The 16,390-nt window shown below is 33.5% G+C and overlaps 1 protein-coding gene across 1 annotated transcript in view; it reads right to left on the reverse strand.

Annotated features, from left to right (window-relative positions):
- The window catches only part of Stxbp5 (syntaxin binding protein 5), a 165,875-nt gene that overhangs the window by 81,002 nt on the left and 68,483 nt on the right, over positions 1–16,390 (reverse strand). Inside the window, exon 10 of the mRNA XM_077802187.1 lies at positions 13,620–13,698. Coding sequence (XP_077658313.1) covers positions 13,620–13,698 — 79 coding nt within the window. The remainder of the gene's footprint in view (positions 1–13,619; positions 13,699–16,390) is intronic.

Below are 16,390 nucleotides of genomic sequence, written 5' to 3' on the forward strand. Positions count from 1 at the left end.
GTTCTATATCAAATTTTTAAGAGTCTCATTACTTCAAATTTCTAATGAAAATTATCAACATTTAATTTGAATGTTCTAATGGAGATCCATGCCCTTGTATTTATTGTCTATTTTTTCACAAAAACTAAAAATTTAGATTAAGCTAATCATATGCCAATTGTAGTAGACTCATGTACAGACATGATGCTATGGTTTAGTTAACTGGCTCCAAAGAGGTTGAAAGGCTTGGTTTCCAGGCTGTGGCATTATAGGGAGATGGTAGAGTTTTTAAGAGGTGGGGCCTACTGGGAAGAAATGAGGCCACAGGGGGCTTGCCTTTAAAGGGAATACTTGAACTTGGTATCTGTCTCTCTCTCTCTCTCTGCTTCCAGGCTGCTATTGGGTGAGCAGTTTCCTCTGCCATACACTCCCACCATGATGTGCTATTTTACCACAGGCCCAACATGCCAATTGACCAGACTGAAACCTCCAAAAACATGAACCAATAACTCAGGTATTATGTTACAGTGATGGAAAACTGACTCACACACATGGTCTAAATAAAAACCAAACTTGTGGAGCATACTAAAAAATATTAATACATTCTTTTTACTAGGCTTTTTGAGTTATCAAATCAAAATGCAATAATAAAAAAAAAACAGACTTAAAAAAACACTGATTCTAAGAGCCAAGAAGAATAAAATAAAATTTAAAACATCAGGAGATGAATTAAAAGTACTCTCCTAATCATGTAATGTTATACTTCTGAACATGACTTTGCAAACTCTATGGTCAAGAACTACTTCTTAAAATTTTCAGTTCATCACAAATCAATGCCTTTGTAAAACAAATAAATACACACACACACACAAACTGAATGTGCATGTAAATGTTGCAACAATTTTAGACAACATTCAAGTTTCTACACTTTCAATCTTGATTTCTATATGTATTTTATCTCAGACCAGTTAGAAGATAGGAGCTGTTCACAGGCCACACTTCGAGCACCACTAGTCTAGGACACAAAAACTAAGCTTTCTAATAATCTAATATGACCTGACTTAACCATCCTTATGAAGTGGTATGGGTAATGAAAATGTAACCGAGGATCTTACTGCAAGGCCCCATAGTCCCTTCATGCTCTGTGGAGTTCACTCTGAAACTATATATCTTTTTAATATACCTTTTTAGCTGGGAGTACCTGGGTCGGTAGGCTGATACCAAGGACAATTCTTTGACAAAAATAGAGTACTGCTTAGTTATGACAAGTATTCTTCAAGGTCTGTTTTGAGCTGAAAGGGGGTAATAACAGGTTAGCAGAAGAAACCATTATGAAAATGGAGTGTGGCATGGAGAATACAACTGGGAAGAAATAAACTTGGTATCTGTCTCTCTCTCTTGTTTTTTTTTTTTCCCCCAATACTGGGGAGTGAATCGGGGCGCTCAACCACTGAGCCACATCCCCAAACCCTTTTTTTTTTATTTTATTTAGAGACAGAGTCTCAATAACTTACTTAGGGCCTCACTAAGATTCTGAGGCTGGCTTTGAACTTGCAATCTTCCTGCCTCAGTCTTCCGAGCAGCTGGGATTACAGGTGTGCACCACCAGGCCTAGCTGAACAACTTGTTTTAATGGTCAGTCCATCAGCTTTCTCTTAACTGATAAGCACTTCAAAGACTGTGAAGATTAAATGCTATATTTATTAGAGTGCTCAGTACAAAATACATTTTCAAAAAGTACCTAATATGGTACTTGTGTGATGATGATATTTCAGTATCTTTCTAGTTCAGCTCTGCACCTCTATCAATTTTAGGAAGTTCATGTAGAATACTGTAGCTATATCTTCAAAACATGTTTCCTAGTTATCAACCCTAATATTCTTTCATTAACACAGATAAAAGAATTTTGGTTTGGGGGGAAAAAAATAAAGGAACCTGATATGTTTAGGCAAGTTCCTATTCATTTAAAGACTAATTTTAAAGTAATATTAAAATAACTTTGGTAGAATGGATTAACATATATAGCATTTGAATAAAATGTTAAAATTTTAATATAACCTTATATTAAATGTTTTGTCAATATAATTTCCATTGTGCTAAATTAAATTGTTAATAGCAATGGGCCCTAATTCATATCCTTTTAGGAATAAAAATATTGGAATCTCAATATATTTAATTTTGCATAGCCTCTTATTGCTCTGCAGTATGCTACAGCAATGCTTAAAAGATCTATGAGATCTCTACAGATTGCCAGGATATTTCCCAGAAGTCTGTGAGGGCAAAACATTTTCATTACAAGAGTAAGACATTTCTTGACCTGTAATTATGGCCAAAAGTAATAGAAGGTAGATAAAAAATACTGGCATGTCAACATGAATCAAAGCAGAGGTACCTAACTAAACTAGGCATTGTATTCTGCACTGCCACAGATTAAAGAGGCTCACCTTAATAAACACTTTAAAATGCCACTGATTAATGTGACTACACTTTTGTATACGCAGTTAAACATATTTAGAGAATGGCACTTGTGCAATGATTTGGCTGAATCCAATGAACTAACTACTATTATTTTTCCTTGGAAAAAAAATGATTTGTTAGACAGTCATTATTTAGGCGTGGGTAACCGACATTTTCTCAAAAATGAATAAGTTGAGTCTGTCATTAAAAATAAACCCCCAAACTGACATTTGTTACAGTGATAAAATCTAGGCTTTCAAGTAAAAATAAGAATTGTGGAAAACTTATCCACACATTGAGTGTGTCAGCCTTCCAATACTTAAAAACTTTTAATAACACTGGTTGCATTATTAGCAACTTCAATTAATATTCACATCATATAATACAATGTATCCTTTGGAGATACTAATTCAGTGAGTCATTCATATCTTCTAATTCATAGGAATACAACATTAATTAATATCAGTCCATTACTTTGGGTTCTTTTTGTATCAATAGTTTAATTGTTTTAACAATTAGGCACTGTTTAGAAAACATAAAAGTAAAAGCTCTAATGTAGTCTTTGTCATATAAAATTATTTTCTGATTAAATGGACTATATATATGGTCTTCACAGTGTTTCAAATATGATTTCGGAGCTCATTTATAAGAATACAGTTTCCAAAATCACTTAGTGCAGACCCTGTTTTATATGGATTTGATCTCTGCCTCTAGAAAAACACAATCTAAATCATATAAACTTATATTAACATATACCACAGTCAGGTAAAAGTAAAGGACAATTAGTGAGTATTTACTAAGTTATTCAGTCTATGTACAGACCAAAAGGGAACACTTTTTTGGAGAAAGATGGAAAATAAGTGAATAAGATGAATAATGAAGGGAAAAGTGTTCTTAGATTAGTTTGAACAATAGAGTTTTAACAATATGCCAGAGAATCAATACAGATCATGAAGGCACAGGTCTAAAAGAAAAGATTATAGGAAAGCTCAGAATGAAATTCAGTACTAGGAAAATTAGGATGAATAAACAGAGGTAACATAAGCAAAAGACATTTGAAGAACTTAAGAAAAAAGTGACAATTTTGAAAATAAAAATTATGCTTAAGTAAAGCTGTCTCTTTTGATAAATTGACAAATTGGACAACTGTAGAAGGGGATAATTCTATTTTAGGATTTCAGAAATAAAAGAATCATTACCAAGTGACTATCAACCACTATTCTATTATGTTAAGTTAATTAGTAGTTTCTAGACACAGAAGCACAAACAAGTGTGTGGTAATATACCAAAACATAAATGCTGAGCTGAGTGTTTGCCTGCAAAAAGTAAATTTGTAAAGTTCCTATGAAGCACTGCTGCTTTGCATGCAGATACAAATTGAACTTGAACCTGTATTTTCACACCATGCTGACTTTCCAGGAAGAACAGTCATTTTGGAGTACACAATGTAGTTGTAGTATTTAAGATATCCAAATAGACTTGTATATGATTAGATTTAATTAAATACATAAGAGCAGTTTTAATTTAATAGTTGTTTTAGTCAACTTTTCCACTGTTGTGACTGAAAGACCCAACAAGAGCAATTTTAGGGGAGGAAAAGTTTATTTGCATGTTCACAGTTTCAGAGGTCTCAGGCCATGACAGCCAGCTCCATTCTTTGGAGCTGAAGTGAGGCTGAACAACATGGTGGAATAGTATGGTGGAGAGAAGTGGCTCACAAGATGATCAGGAAGCAGAGACTTCACTCCCCAGATACAAATACAGGTGGGATCTTAGTACATGAAATTGTTAGAAGTAACAAAATCTAATCTTTGAGATTAAACCCCTGTCTCTCACCATGCACAAAACTTAAAGTGGATCAAGGACCTAGGAATTAAACTAGAGACCCTGGGTCTAATAGAAGAAAATGTAGACCCAAATCCCCATCATATCACATTATCCCTCACTTCCTTAGTTAAGACTCCTACAGTGCAAGAATTAAAATCAAAAATTAATAAATGGGATGGATTCAAACTAAAAAGCTTCTTCTCAGCAAAAGAAATAATCAGTTAGGTGAGTAGAGAGCCTACAGCTTGTGAGCAAAATTTTACCACATGCACATCAGATACAGCACTAATCTCTAGGATATATAAAGAACTCAAAAAGCTAAACACCAATAAAACAAATAACCCAATCAACAAGGGACCAAGGAACTGAACAGATACTTCTCAGAAGGTGATATACTGTCAGTCAACAAATATATTAAAAAAATGTTCAACATCTCTGGCAATCAGAGAAATGCAAATCAAAACTACTCTAAGATTTCATCTCCAGTCAGAATGGCAGCTATTATGAAGACAAACAACAAAGGTGTTAGCTAGGATGTGGGGAAAAAGGCACACTCACATTGCTGGTGGCACTGCAAAATGATACAGCCAATATAGAAAGCAGTATGGAGATTCCTTGGAAAATTGGGAATGCAACTACCATTTGATCCTGCTATCACACTCCTTGGTCTAAACAAAGGTCTTAAAAACAGCAAAGTAGAGGGACACAGTCACATCAATGTTTATTGCAGCACAATTAATAATAGCTAAACTGTAGAACGAATCTAGATGCCCTTCACTAGATGAATGGGTAAAGAAAATGTGGTATATATACACAATGGAATATTACTCATCAATAAAAGAGAATAAAATGATGGCATTTGCAGGTAAATGGATAGAGTTGGAGAATATAATGCTAAGTGAAGTTAGCCAATCCCAAAAAACCAAATGTTGAATGTTTTCTCTGATATAAGGAGAATGATTCATACTGGGGTTGGGAGGAGGAGCATGGGAAGATTAGATGAACTCTAGATAGGGCAAAGGGGAGGGAGGGGGCAAGGGGTAAAAAAGATAATGGAATGAGATGGACATCATTACCCTAAGTACACATATGAAGACATGAATGGAGTGAATATACTTTGTATACAACCAGGGATATGAAAAAATTGTGCTCTATATGTAAAATATGAATTGTAATGCATTCTGCTGTCATATATAACAAATTAGAATAAAAATTTTTTAAAATCTAATCTTGGGCATACACTTATATAACTTCTACACAAGGTATTATAATGTCAAAGAGGGCACTAACAATCTATTAGATACAGTTTTCTAGTGATGTAGGATTACACCGCAAAATTATAAGAGTTCCCCGAAAAACAAAAATGATTAAGAAAAAGTAGCAGAAGTTCTGAATATCATTTTATGAGGTGGCCTGTTCTCTTCATTTGACCATTTACTACCTGCAAAGCTATTTTCTACTTTATTATATGGTGCAGAGAGAGGACTTCACAGTTGTGCCAAGGAAATATAAGTAGAATGGTATCTTAAAAGAAAGCAGCTGAGCGCGGTGGTACATACCTGTAACCCAGTGGCTCAAGAGGCTGAGACAGGAGGATCACAGTTCAAAGCTATCCTCAGCAATGGCAAGATGCTAAGCAACTCGGTGAGACCCTGTCTCTAAACTAAATACAAAATAGGACTGGGGATGTGGCTCAGTGGTTGAATGCCTCTAAGTTCAATTGCCAGTATCCCCCGCAACTCCCTCCAGAAAAGCAAGAAAGTACATGGAACTTCTCCTAGTTAGGTTTGATGTTTGGGAAGTAATGCTGGAATAAAATGTTCTTGTTTTGAAAGAATGAAGATGTTAGAGGGAAATCTGGAATGGATTATAGTATGTCAATCCCTGAAGAAAATGATAAAATAAAAGTCAACCAACTTAAGATCAAAACCCTTTAGTTGACACAGTAAAAGTGAGAAGAAACAGGTGTGAAGATTAACTAAGGAGACATTTCAAATATGAAAAGTTTAAAGACTCAAAGAAGTTATTTTGGTTTGGATATAAGGTGTCCCCCAAAAGTTACTGTGCTAAAGCAGGAATGTTCTGATGTAAAATGATTGGATAGTGAGAGCTGTACCTAATCAGTCCATCCTAGTTTGGATGGACCCAAATAAGCATAAGACAAAATGCAATGACTGCAAAGGTTATCATATCATAAACTTAAATGTATGGCCTGGAAATGACAAGAAACTCTCAAACCCTGAGTAACTGAACTAGTTACATGAAGTTACCTGACATGTTAGAGGCAAAGAAAGATCTCTCATTTTCAGTTCACATTATGTGATTAGCTGTATTTAGTATGACTATAATTAAATTTAGCATGATGATCTGATAGACTAACAAATTTAAAAGACAATCCAGGATTTGACAAACTGAATGACTTGTCAGTCATTAGGATGATTCAATCCCTAACCCATGCTACCTCTGAGTCAATCTGGACTCAAACTCCAGCCTTAGCACTTTTTAGTTCAAGTTACTTCACCTCTCTAAACTCAGTATACATATCCCTAAATGGAGATGATGAAAGTACCATTTAACAGTGCTGTTATACGGTTTATGAAAGATAATGCATTCAACATACAGCAGAATGCCTGGCATACAGTACCTTTGTGTATAAGCACCTTTGTGTACAAGGGATTTTTGCTTTTTGGTTCCATTTTCTACAAAGAAAGAAGTTAAACCTTTTAAGTAAGAGGCTTCAGTTCAAGATATAGGAGGCGATTTTTGTCTCCAGTAAGGGCATAAAATTCCAAGAGGGATCTACTTTTGTTTCTGGAAATGAGCATGCCATCAAAATGAGTTTATCTCCTTGTTGCTATGGCTCAGCAAGAATTGGAATGGAGGACAGAGAGTAACTATAGAACAAATGTTCATGCAAAGGATTGGTAACACAGAGCAGAGACTCCATGGATAATAAAAGAAAGAAAATATAAACGAATCTGTATTACCAAATCTGTAGCCCCAGTACACTGTTCTTAACAGTCAATACTTCTGTAAATGAAGTGAACAATTCCACCATCTGCGGTTTTAGCAGGCAATTTAAGTGTGTCTGTGGGGAGGAGTATGATTTTGTAGAATAATGGTTAATGTGAACACAGAGCATTGTCCCAGATGTTTAACATCTACAAAAACTTAACTTGAGCAACAAATGCACCACTTACAGTAATTTTTGAAATAATATTTGAATATTTATTATATTCACAGAAGTCAAAACTTGGGACTTAATGAATTTTAAAAAAGAAGTACAGTATGAGTAAGAATACAGTCTTATAAGTCGAGTTGTGCCATTTGTTTGCTGTATAATGTTTGGCAAATTACTCACGTTCTCTGCTTCAGTTTTCTCATCTTTAAGAGGATACTGGTATTACCTGCTTCACAGGGCTATTGCTACAATTCAAGGAATTAGCATGTGTAAAGAAAGCACTTAGAACAGTAACTGATCCACAGTTAAATGCAGCTTAAGTGTTAAAAGGTATAGTAATTAAAGAACAAACTCCGGTTAAAAAGGAAAAAAATATAAAAAAGAAAGCCTGTGTTCTGGGGAAATAAGCACCTCTGTGTACAAGGGACTTTGCTTTTTGGTTCCAGAGTGTCAAAATTCTTTAACTTGGTATTAGGCCTTACAAACAGTAAGAGAAACTCAGTGTTTCTGTTTCAGAATAATACTAAAATAGACATTTAGAAATTTTCAGAATCAGAATAACAACAATGTACACTGGATTTTTATTATACTCTGTTTTTTCACATTCTATATAGGTAACTCACCTATACATTTAGGTTTCCATTAAAACTAAAATTTAAGAAATTTAATTTAAGTTAATTTCTTCAGTGTGATTTTCCAAGTGAGTAAATTGTTATATTTAACTGTGATAACATTAGCTTTAAGGTTCTATGACAAAGATGCTTACCCTAAAGGTAGTGATTGAATGGAGGTCCTATCTGAATGAAAGGGTAAACTTTCTAAGCTGCAAAGTTAAAATGTAAAGGACTAGGTATTGTAAAGTTTCTGAACTGCACACAGAACCTGAAATTCCTGAGGCAGTTAAGACAATGCCCGGTACTGACCACTTAGTTGTTTAATAACCTAGGACCCTGTGCAGTTTGGCACGTAGGCATTCAGGGCCTGAACCAATCAGTTTGAATGTTTCCCCTCCTTAGGAATGACCAATCACCCCCGCCCGACCTGTTCCTGCCAATGAATGTATTAATCAAGTTTGAGAGTTGTTGTTCAATTTTCCCGCGCCTCATGATGATTTGTTCTGATGTATACAAAGCCCCCGCCCTACCCAAAAAGTGTACTTAAGCACTGCTTAACCTCTGCTCTGGGCTCTGGGCTGCTCTCCCTTCTTGAGTGAGCATGGAGCCCCAGCATGCTGGATTCTCAATAAATCCCCTTTTGCTGATTGCATGAGCCAGTTTCTTGGTGGTCTCTTCCTCCGACGTTCGCCGGACCCTTACATGAAGAGAAACTAACTCTTCTAATGCTCTGTAGCACAAAACTCTGAGTGGAGTTCATCTGAATATCCATTTGACAATCTGAACCCCTCCAACTTGCTTCTTGTTCAAAATGTGGCCCTGTCTACAACATCTTATGTAGTCCACTAGTGAAAACAAAGCGAAGAAGTAAGAAAGGGAAGGAATTAGAATTCATCAAATACCTATCATCCAAACACATTATTTCTTTTACTCCTGTGCACATAAAGAAAAAGGTTCACTGAAGTAACGCAACTTGCTGAAGATAATACAGTTAATAAGTGACAGAACTGGATTTGAATCAAGTCTGACAGTCCAATAACCCAATAAATAAATGGGCAAAGTAACTAAACAACACTCCTCAAAAGAAGAACTATGAAAGGTCAAGAAATATATGAAAAAATGTTCAATATCTTTTATCAATTAGAGAAATGCAAATTAAAACTACACTGAGATTTCATCTCACTCCAGTCAGAATGGCAATTATCAGGAATACAAGCAATGATAAATGTTGGTGAGGAGGTGGGGAAAAGGGTGTACTCATACACTGTTCATGGGACTGCAAATTAGGGCAGTCTGGAAAGCAGTAAGGAGATTCCTCAAAACATGAGAAATGGAACCACCAGTTGACCCAGTTATCCTACTCTGCAATATATATATCCAAAGGAGTTAAAATCAGCAAACTGCAGTGATGCAACTATATCAATCTTTGTAGCAGCACAATCCATAATAGCTAAGCTATGAACCTAACCTAGATGCACATCAACAGATGAATGGACAAAGAAATTGTGGTATATATACACAATGGAATATTACTCAGCCAAAAAATATGACTTTATGACATTCGCCAGTAACTGAATGGATCCGGAGACTCTCATGCTAAGTGAAATAAGCCAGTTCCAAACAGCAAAGATCAAAACTTCTCTCCGATATGTGGATAGTAGCCCACAACAAGGGATGAAAGGAAGAATAGAAATTCAATGGATTAGACAAAGGGGAGTAGAGGGAAGGAAGGGGAGGTTAGGAATAGGAAAGAGAGTGGAATGAATGTGACATAACTTTCCTATTGAGGTTCTATCTGTAATATGTAAGGTCCTTCCTTACAAATATGAATACACCACAGTGTATCTCAACATCCTGTATATCCAAAGACTGGTATCTTAATTATAATAAGATATATTCCATGCTTATATAAATATATCAAAATAGGGCTGTGGTTGTAGCTCAGTTGGAGTATTTGCCTTGCAGTGTGAAGCACTGAATTCGATCCTTGGCACCAAATAAAAACAAACAAATAAAATAAAGGCATTGTGTCTGTCTATAACTGTAAAAAAAAAAAAAAGGAAAAAGAATATATCAAAATAGATTCTACTGTCATGTATAGCTAAAAAGAACAAATAAAAATAAATATCAAAACCTCAATTATTTCTAGTAAAGCATGGCTTTCAAATATTTTCATTATGACCTATAATAAGAAGTGAAGTTTATTTCACAATCCAGTATACAGATATAAAAATTGCACAAAAATTTCATGAAAAAAATACCCTTGATGTGCAAGTACACTGTCACTTCTTATTTTACTGTCTCAATTAAAAACTCATGGTCATAACCAATGAAACTATTCTCACAACACACTAATGGATCACCATTATCTGATGTCTTTTTTTTTTTTTTTTTGGTAAATCACTGCAGTAAATCAGTGTTTCTCAGTTAAGATGGTTCTCAATCTAGGGAATAATATATTTCTGTAGTTATTATGAAGTCTAGTCAACCTTGGCACTTGTATCTCTGTTTTTGTCAGCAAAATGAAAGAATAACTGCATTTCAGATGTTTGTCAGAGGTAATCAAATGCTGTTTTGAAACATCTGATACATGAGACAACTAATGTGTAAACAGCATGTTATGATGGTTCTATACCTTTATCTAAACTTCATGAAAATTCTAGGAGTTGGTTAGTATTATGATTACCACTTTCCAGAAACAGCCACAGAAAGCTTAGTTGGTTTGTACCAGATTGCACACTATGTGAACAGTGAGGCAGTACTCAGATTCAGGTGATCTGGCTTCAGAAAGCATACTTTCCATAGCTCTGCTGATGGATAGTTATTCACCAAGGCATTCTACACATAGGCCACATTGCTTTCTCAAAGAAATGACTTCAACAGAATTGACTTAACATTTGATTTTTTGTTAAGACCTGGCCACATAAAGAATTAGTTCCATATCATAAATAAAATTTCTTTTAAACTCATTGTTAATTATATTGTCACTAATCCCTATGTAAGGGAAAATCTAGTCTCTCTAGATCTAATGCATATTTTATTGAATTACTTCATTAGAAAATAAAAGCTTTATAACATCTTGGTTCTATTTTTGTCACAGTTCACCACTGTCTAGAGTTCAATGCATTTATCATTCACAGCTAACTCATCACCACTACACTTTATATAAACCTACCTATATTAACATTCTAATTCTTCCCATTTGGCAATGTTATGCTAGAACCTAGACAACTAGAGGTGAGACGATGGGTAAGTCTTATAGTTTTATCAAACTCAATTTATAATGAGGCAGACATATACTCAAAAAATAACTTCATTATTAATGATATGTATAAGCTCTAGAAAAGAAAATATTGCATGCTTTAATAGGCATGCAATACTGAAGGACCTAGTCTAGCAGTGAGGTCAGAACATCCTTAAGGTAATAATATTTATGCTGAGCTATAAAGGAGGAGACAGAACCCATCCTGCTAGAATGATTTCTAGGCAAATAGAAGAAAATGTGTAAGTGGGGTGTTAAGGATGGCTAGTTTATAAAATTTGGTAACTTGCCAACAAAAACTGATAGAACACATTTTGTTAGCATTTGCCTAAGACACTTGCTAGGAATAAGAGGAAAATGTGAGAGTGATGGCTAGCTGGCTTAATGAAGGGTAATCCTGCTTTAGCTAAGAAGGAGTAGTTGCAATTTCAACATCAGAATCTGGAAAACTATTTCAAGGAAAAAGGTGATGTAGTAAAAGAAAAGAAGAAACAATTTAATTTACTGTATTTCTTATCCCAGGTGAAAAAAAGAACTTGAGAAAGTGGAGAAGATATTACAAGAGGGTGAACCCATTAATCTAATATGTACAAATGCCTACAAAACATTTTCAAAAAATTTCACTTCTAATCCCATAAAAGGAAAAGGATTGCTGCCATCTGAAGAAACCTAGAATTTGTAAATATACAGAAATGAGACTGGAACAGGTAGAGCAGAGAGGGAAAAATCTTTGCTGTCAATCAATATTTGTTAAAATGAATGAATAAGAATTCAGAAGACAATAAACACTGTTAGTTTTTCTGATGCATCACAAATATAGATTTTTTATGGTTTGCCTCCTCCTTCCTCTTCTTTTTATTTATTTTTTATTACCATGCTTTTCATATTTTGTTTGTCGTAAGATACATGTGACAAATAAAAATAAACTGGTGGCAGAAAGTATCCTAATAAAAAGTGGTTTCTCAACTATTTATAGAGTTTATTGTATATCAGGCAATATATGATATGTTTTACATACATAGGTATCTCATTTAATTCATCACAACCACCTTTTGACCAACGAACCTATTATACATGTATGATAGAAATGAGGACACTGAAGCCAAAGAAGACAAATAATTCTATACCAAATGTTACATAATAGGGAGGCCAAAGGCAATTAAATAGGTGCTAAGTCTTTTAGAGTCCATTCAATCTATTGTCTGAACATAGAATATATGTTGGATCTCAGGGGATAGCTAGAGAGGATGAACGAAAACATAATCCCAATCTTCCCTGTGTATGTGTGTGTGTATGTTTAGCCTAGGTTCTTTTCTCAAAAGAGAAGAGAACAAAGTTGAATTAGAGTAGGGGAAAAGATTAAAAAGGGAATGTGACAATTCTAATACCAGTTTTTATAAACGGATAAACCAAAAATACACCAGATACACCAGCAGTTCTAAACGTTAATGGCACTAGGATGTCCTGCAGTAGAACTCTAGTTAAAAGGGATTGCTGCCCCTGCCTCCAAGCTCCAATTTCTGTTCAGTAGGTTGGGGAGAGGTGTGAACTCTGAAAATGCGCATTTCTAACAATTTCTCAGCTAATGCTCTTGGTCCAGGGACCATAATTTGAGAACCCCTATAGTATAATAAATAAATTTACTCTTATACAGATATAGTAAATAAAACCACACTAGAACATAAATGAAAGTATTCCTCTGGGAGTTAAAAGATATAGAATTCTATAGATTTTAGAAGATTTTTTCCTTTATATTTTTAAATATAATATTTGATACAGATTTCTGTGTATTTAAATTGTAAAAATCACCTATTTCTCATATCAAATTCATATAGTGAGTGTCAACAAATATAACTGATAAACTTCCTTTAATATTAAACTCTTTATTTTCATAATTGTCAAATATTCTTATTAGATTTAATTTCTGAAGACTATACAACTTTCATAATTAACACAATACAGCTAGGTTAAATTTTGAGTATTTTTTACACATTGCTTATTTCACAATTTTTACTGGTAAATAAACAATACTATTCCAAAGAATAATGTAAGAGAATATATGACATTGGACAAGAAAAGTAATTCAAATTTTCTAAGATACATGGTAAGACTACTAAAAATAGAACACAAGAATATTACCCTAAAGTCATTAATTTTAATTCTTTTATTAAATAAAGAAGGTATAAAAATCTAAGACTGGGCTAGACCCTTCCAAAAAAGCTTTTGAAAATAATGACAAAATAGACTTTTATGGTATTTAAGTGATACAATGAATATTAGTAATGAAGTAAAATCTTACCCAGATCTCGTCGTTTTGAACTCCACCTTGAGGATAGGTTTGCATGGTTCTGGTTTCTTCCCGTCCTTTAACTGTTTTCCTAAAATATATTTTCCTACATTTAATTCTAAAATTCTACGTTACTCTAAATTCTTGCATTGACAATTTATGAAATGAAAGTGAAATGTAATGAAATTCACCATGAAACATTTCAAAATGATTTTGAAAGATATATTTAATATAAAATACGATACTTTTAAATGATCAGGCAAAATTCAGTTTGAAATTCACTGCTGAAAATAAGTAAAATAACATTTATGTAATAAAATTCTACTATGAAAAAATGATAGTCTTCTCAATGTTCTTCATTATAGATAAGCAAAAGAGAACTTCAGTTTGCTAAATAAATACAAAATTTAAAAAAAAAATGAATCTATATTACATTTTTATCCAGGTGTAACAGGCTATAAGATTAAATCCTATTTTAACAAATTCATTTATATTCATCCTCCTAAGTAAAATCCATTCATTATAATGTATAAAAGCTACTAAAACACACAAATCTCTATAAAATGTCAATAACTAATTTTGTAAAATAATTTTGATTTTGATTTTTGACATTTGCAAAATGTTTGAGATTTCAGTTATCTATTTCTAGATATTCACTGTAGAAACCACAAAAAAACTCAAAAATAAATAAATAAAACAAAAATCTACTTTATCTCTTTTTTTAGTAATAATTACTCTCAACACTATTATACTTTTGGCAAATCATGGGAATTGCCTTGGGAATCTCTGACACATACTCCTACCTTAACACTTCTTATTTGCTTTCATACTTTTATTTTTTCCTCTATAAAACTTATTCTAAAATACTTTATATTTCACTGCTTTATTTTTATTTATTTTTGTTGTTGTAGTTTGTCTAACAAACCAGAATGTAAATTCTGGGTAAGCAAAAATTTTTAGTGTATATTTTCCCTGTTGTGTCTCTAGTGGCACAAACCCTTTGATATATAATGGGTACTCAATAAACACTCAATGAGGAAATAAATTAATGATTATTTCCTTGGGATAAATTCCTAGAAAAAGGATATCTGGGTACAACTGTATTCCAGAAATGTGCCTGTTTATACTTCCATCAACAATCTAAGAGAATATTTTGCCAAGGTCCAAGATACCAGAAAGATATAACAATTATGAACAAATTAGCACCAAAAATAATGGCATCAAAATATATGAAATTTAAATGCCTAAAATATAAGAAGGAAAATAGACATAATAATAACAGTTGGAAACCTTAATATCTTACTTACAATAGTGTATAGACAACCAAACAGGAGGTGAACAAAGAAACAAAATTTGAACAACTTAAAACAACTTAGAGCCAACAAACATTTATAGAACATTTCATCTAACAGAAACAGAATATAATTTTCCCATGTACATGCAAAACATTTTCAGGACGAACTGCGTATTAGACCATAAAATAAATCTCAATCAAATTTAAAAGATAAACATACACAAAATAAGTTCTTCAACCAAAACAGAATGAAATTAGAAATCATTAGCAGGAAAAATAATAGAGATTCTAAAAAATATGTGAAAAGTAAACAACATATTGCTAAATAAACAATGGGCTAAAGACAAACATCAAAAGAAAAACCGTGCTAGGTGCTATAACATATGTTAGTAATCCTGGAAACTTGAGAGGCTGAGTCAGGAGGACTCTAAATTTAAGGACAGCCTCTGCAAGTTAGGGCCTGCCTCAAAATAAAAAGGGTTGGAAAGGGGCTAGGGTTGTGGCTCAGCAGTAGAGCGCTCACCTAGTATGTGCAAGGCACTGGGTTCGATTCTCAGCACCACATAAAAATAAATACAATAAAAGTACTATACAACTAAAAAAAATGATCTGGAAAGTAGTTCAGTGGTAAAGAACCCTGGGCCAATCCAATACCACAAAAAGAAAAACAAACAAATAAACAAAAAAAAAAAAAAACAGGAAGAAGAAAAGATAAATCAGGAACTACTTTGAAATAAAATAAAATAAAATAAAATAAACCCTTAGCTACACTGACCAAAAAAAGAGGCAGAAAACTCAAATCATAGGACCAGATAAAGAACTGTAAAGAAATCTATGAACAACTGCATGTCAACAAATGAGATGCCTTAGAGGAGATGAATAAATGCGTAGAAACACAAAATTATTAAAATTGACTCAAAAAGAAATAGACAATATGAATAAACCTACAACAAGTGAAGAGACTGAAAAACTAAAATAGTTTTGAGTTTTAACAGATCTACAAGGAAATGCATAAATTTAAGTATATAATGAGTTTTGACATAACTATGTACCTGCAAGCACTACTTATTGAGACTTCATTGTTTTCCCATTGATAGGAAATGTTAGCTGTACTATATGGCTTTTATAAATATGTCTATAATCTGTTGGTAAAACATATAATCTTGTCTTAATTTAAGATCCTAGGATCATCACTTTCCTTCCTTCTGAAGAAATGATGTTTCAGTGGACCCTGAATGTCCAAGAGGAAGCTCAATTTTCAGAACCAAGAAGTGATTAGTGGTAGATTAGATGTAAGGACTGGAAAGGAATGTAGAAGGAAAACTTGACTATTGAGGTAGGAGAAAAAAATAAGAAAAAAGAAAGGTATAAATAAAATTCTAAAAAAAAATTACAAAGCTCTAATGGAAGTGTCAGACTGGTATAATTTGGACTCATAAGCCAGGCACTATGAGTGGCACATGTCTATAATTCCAAAGATTGAGTAAGT

Source organism: Urocitellus parryii, chromosome 8 (assembly GCF_045843805.1).
Source record: "Urocitellus parryii isolate mUroPar1 chromosome 8, mUroPar1.hap1, whole genome shotgun sequence".
NCBI classification, from domain to species: domain Eukaryota; kingdom Metazoa; phylum Chordata; class Mammalia; order Rodentia; family Sciuridae; genus Urocitellus; species Urocitellus parryii.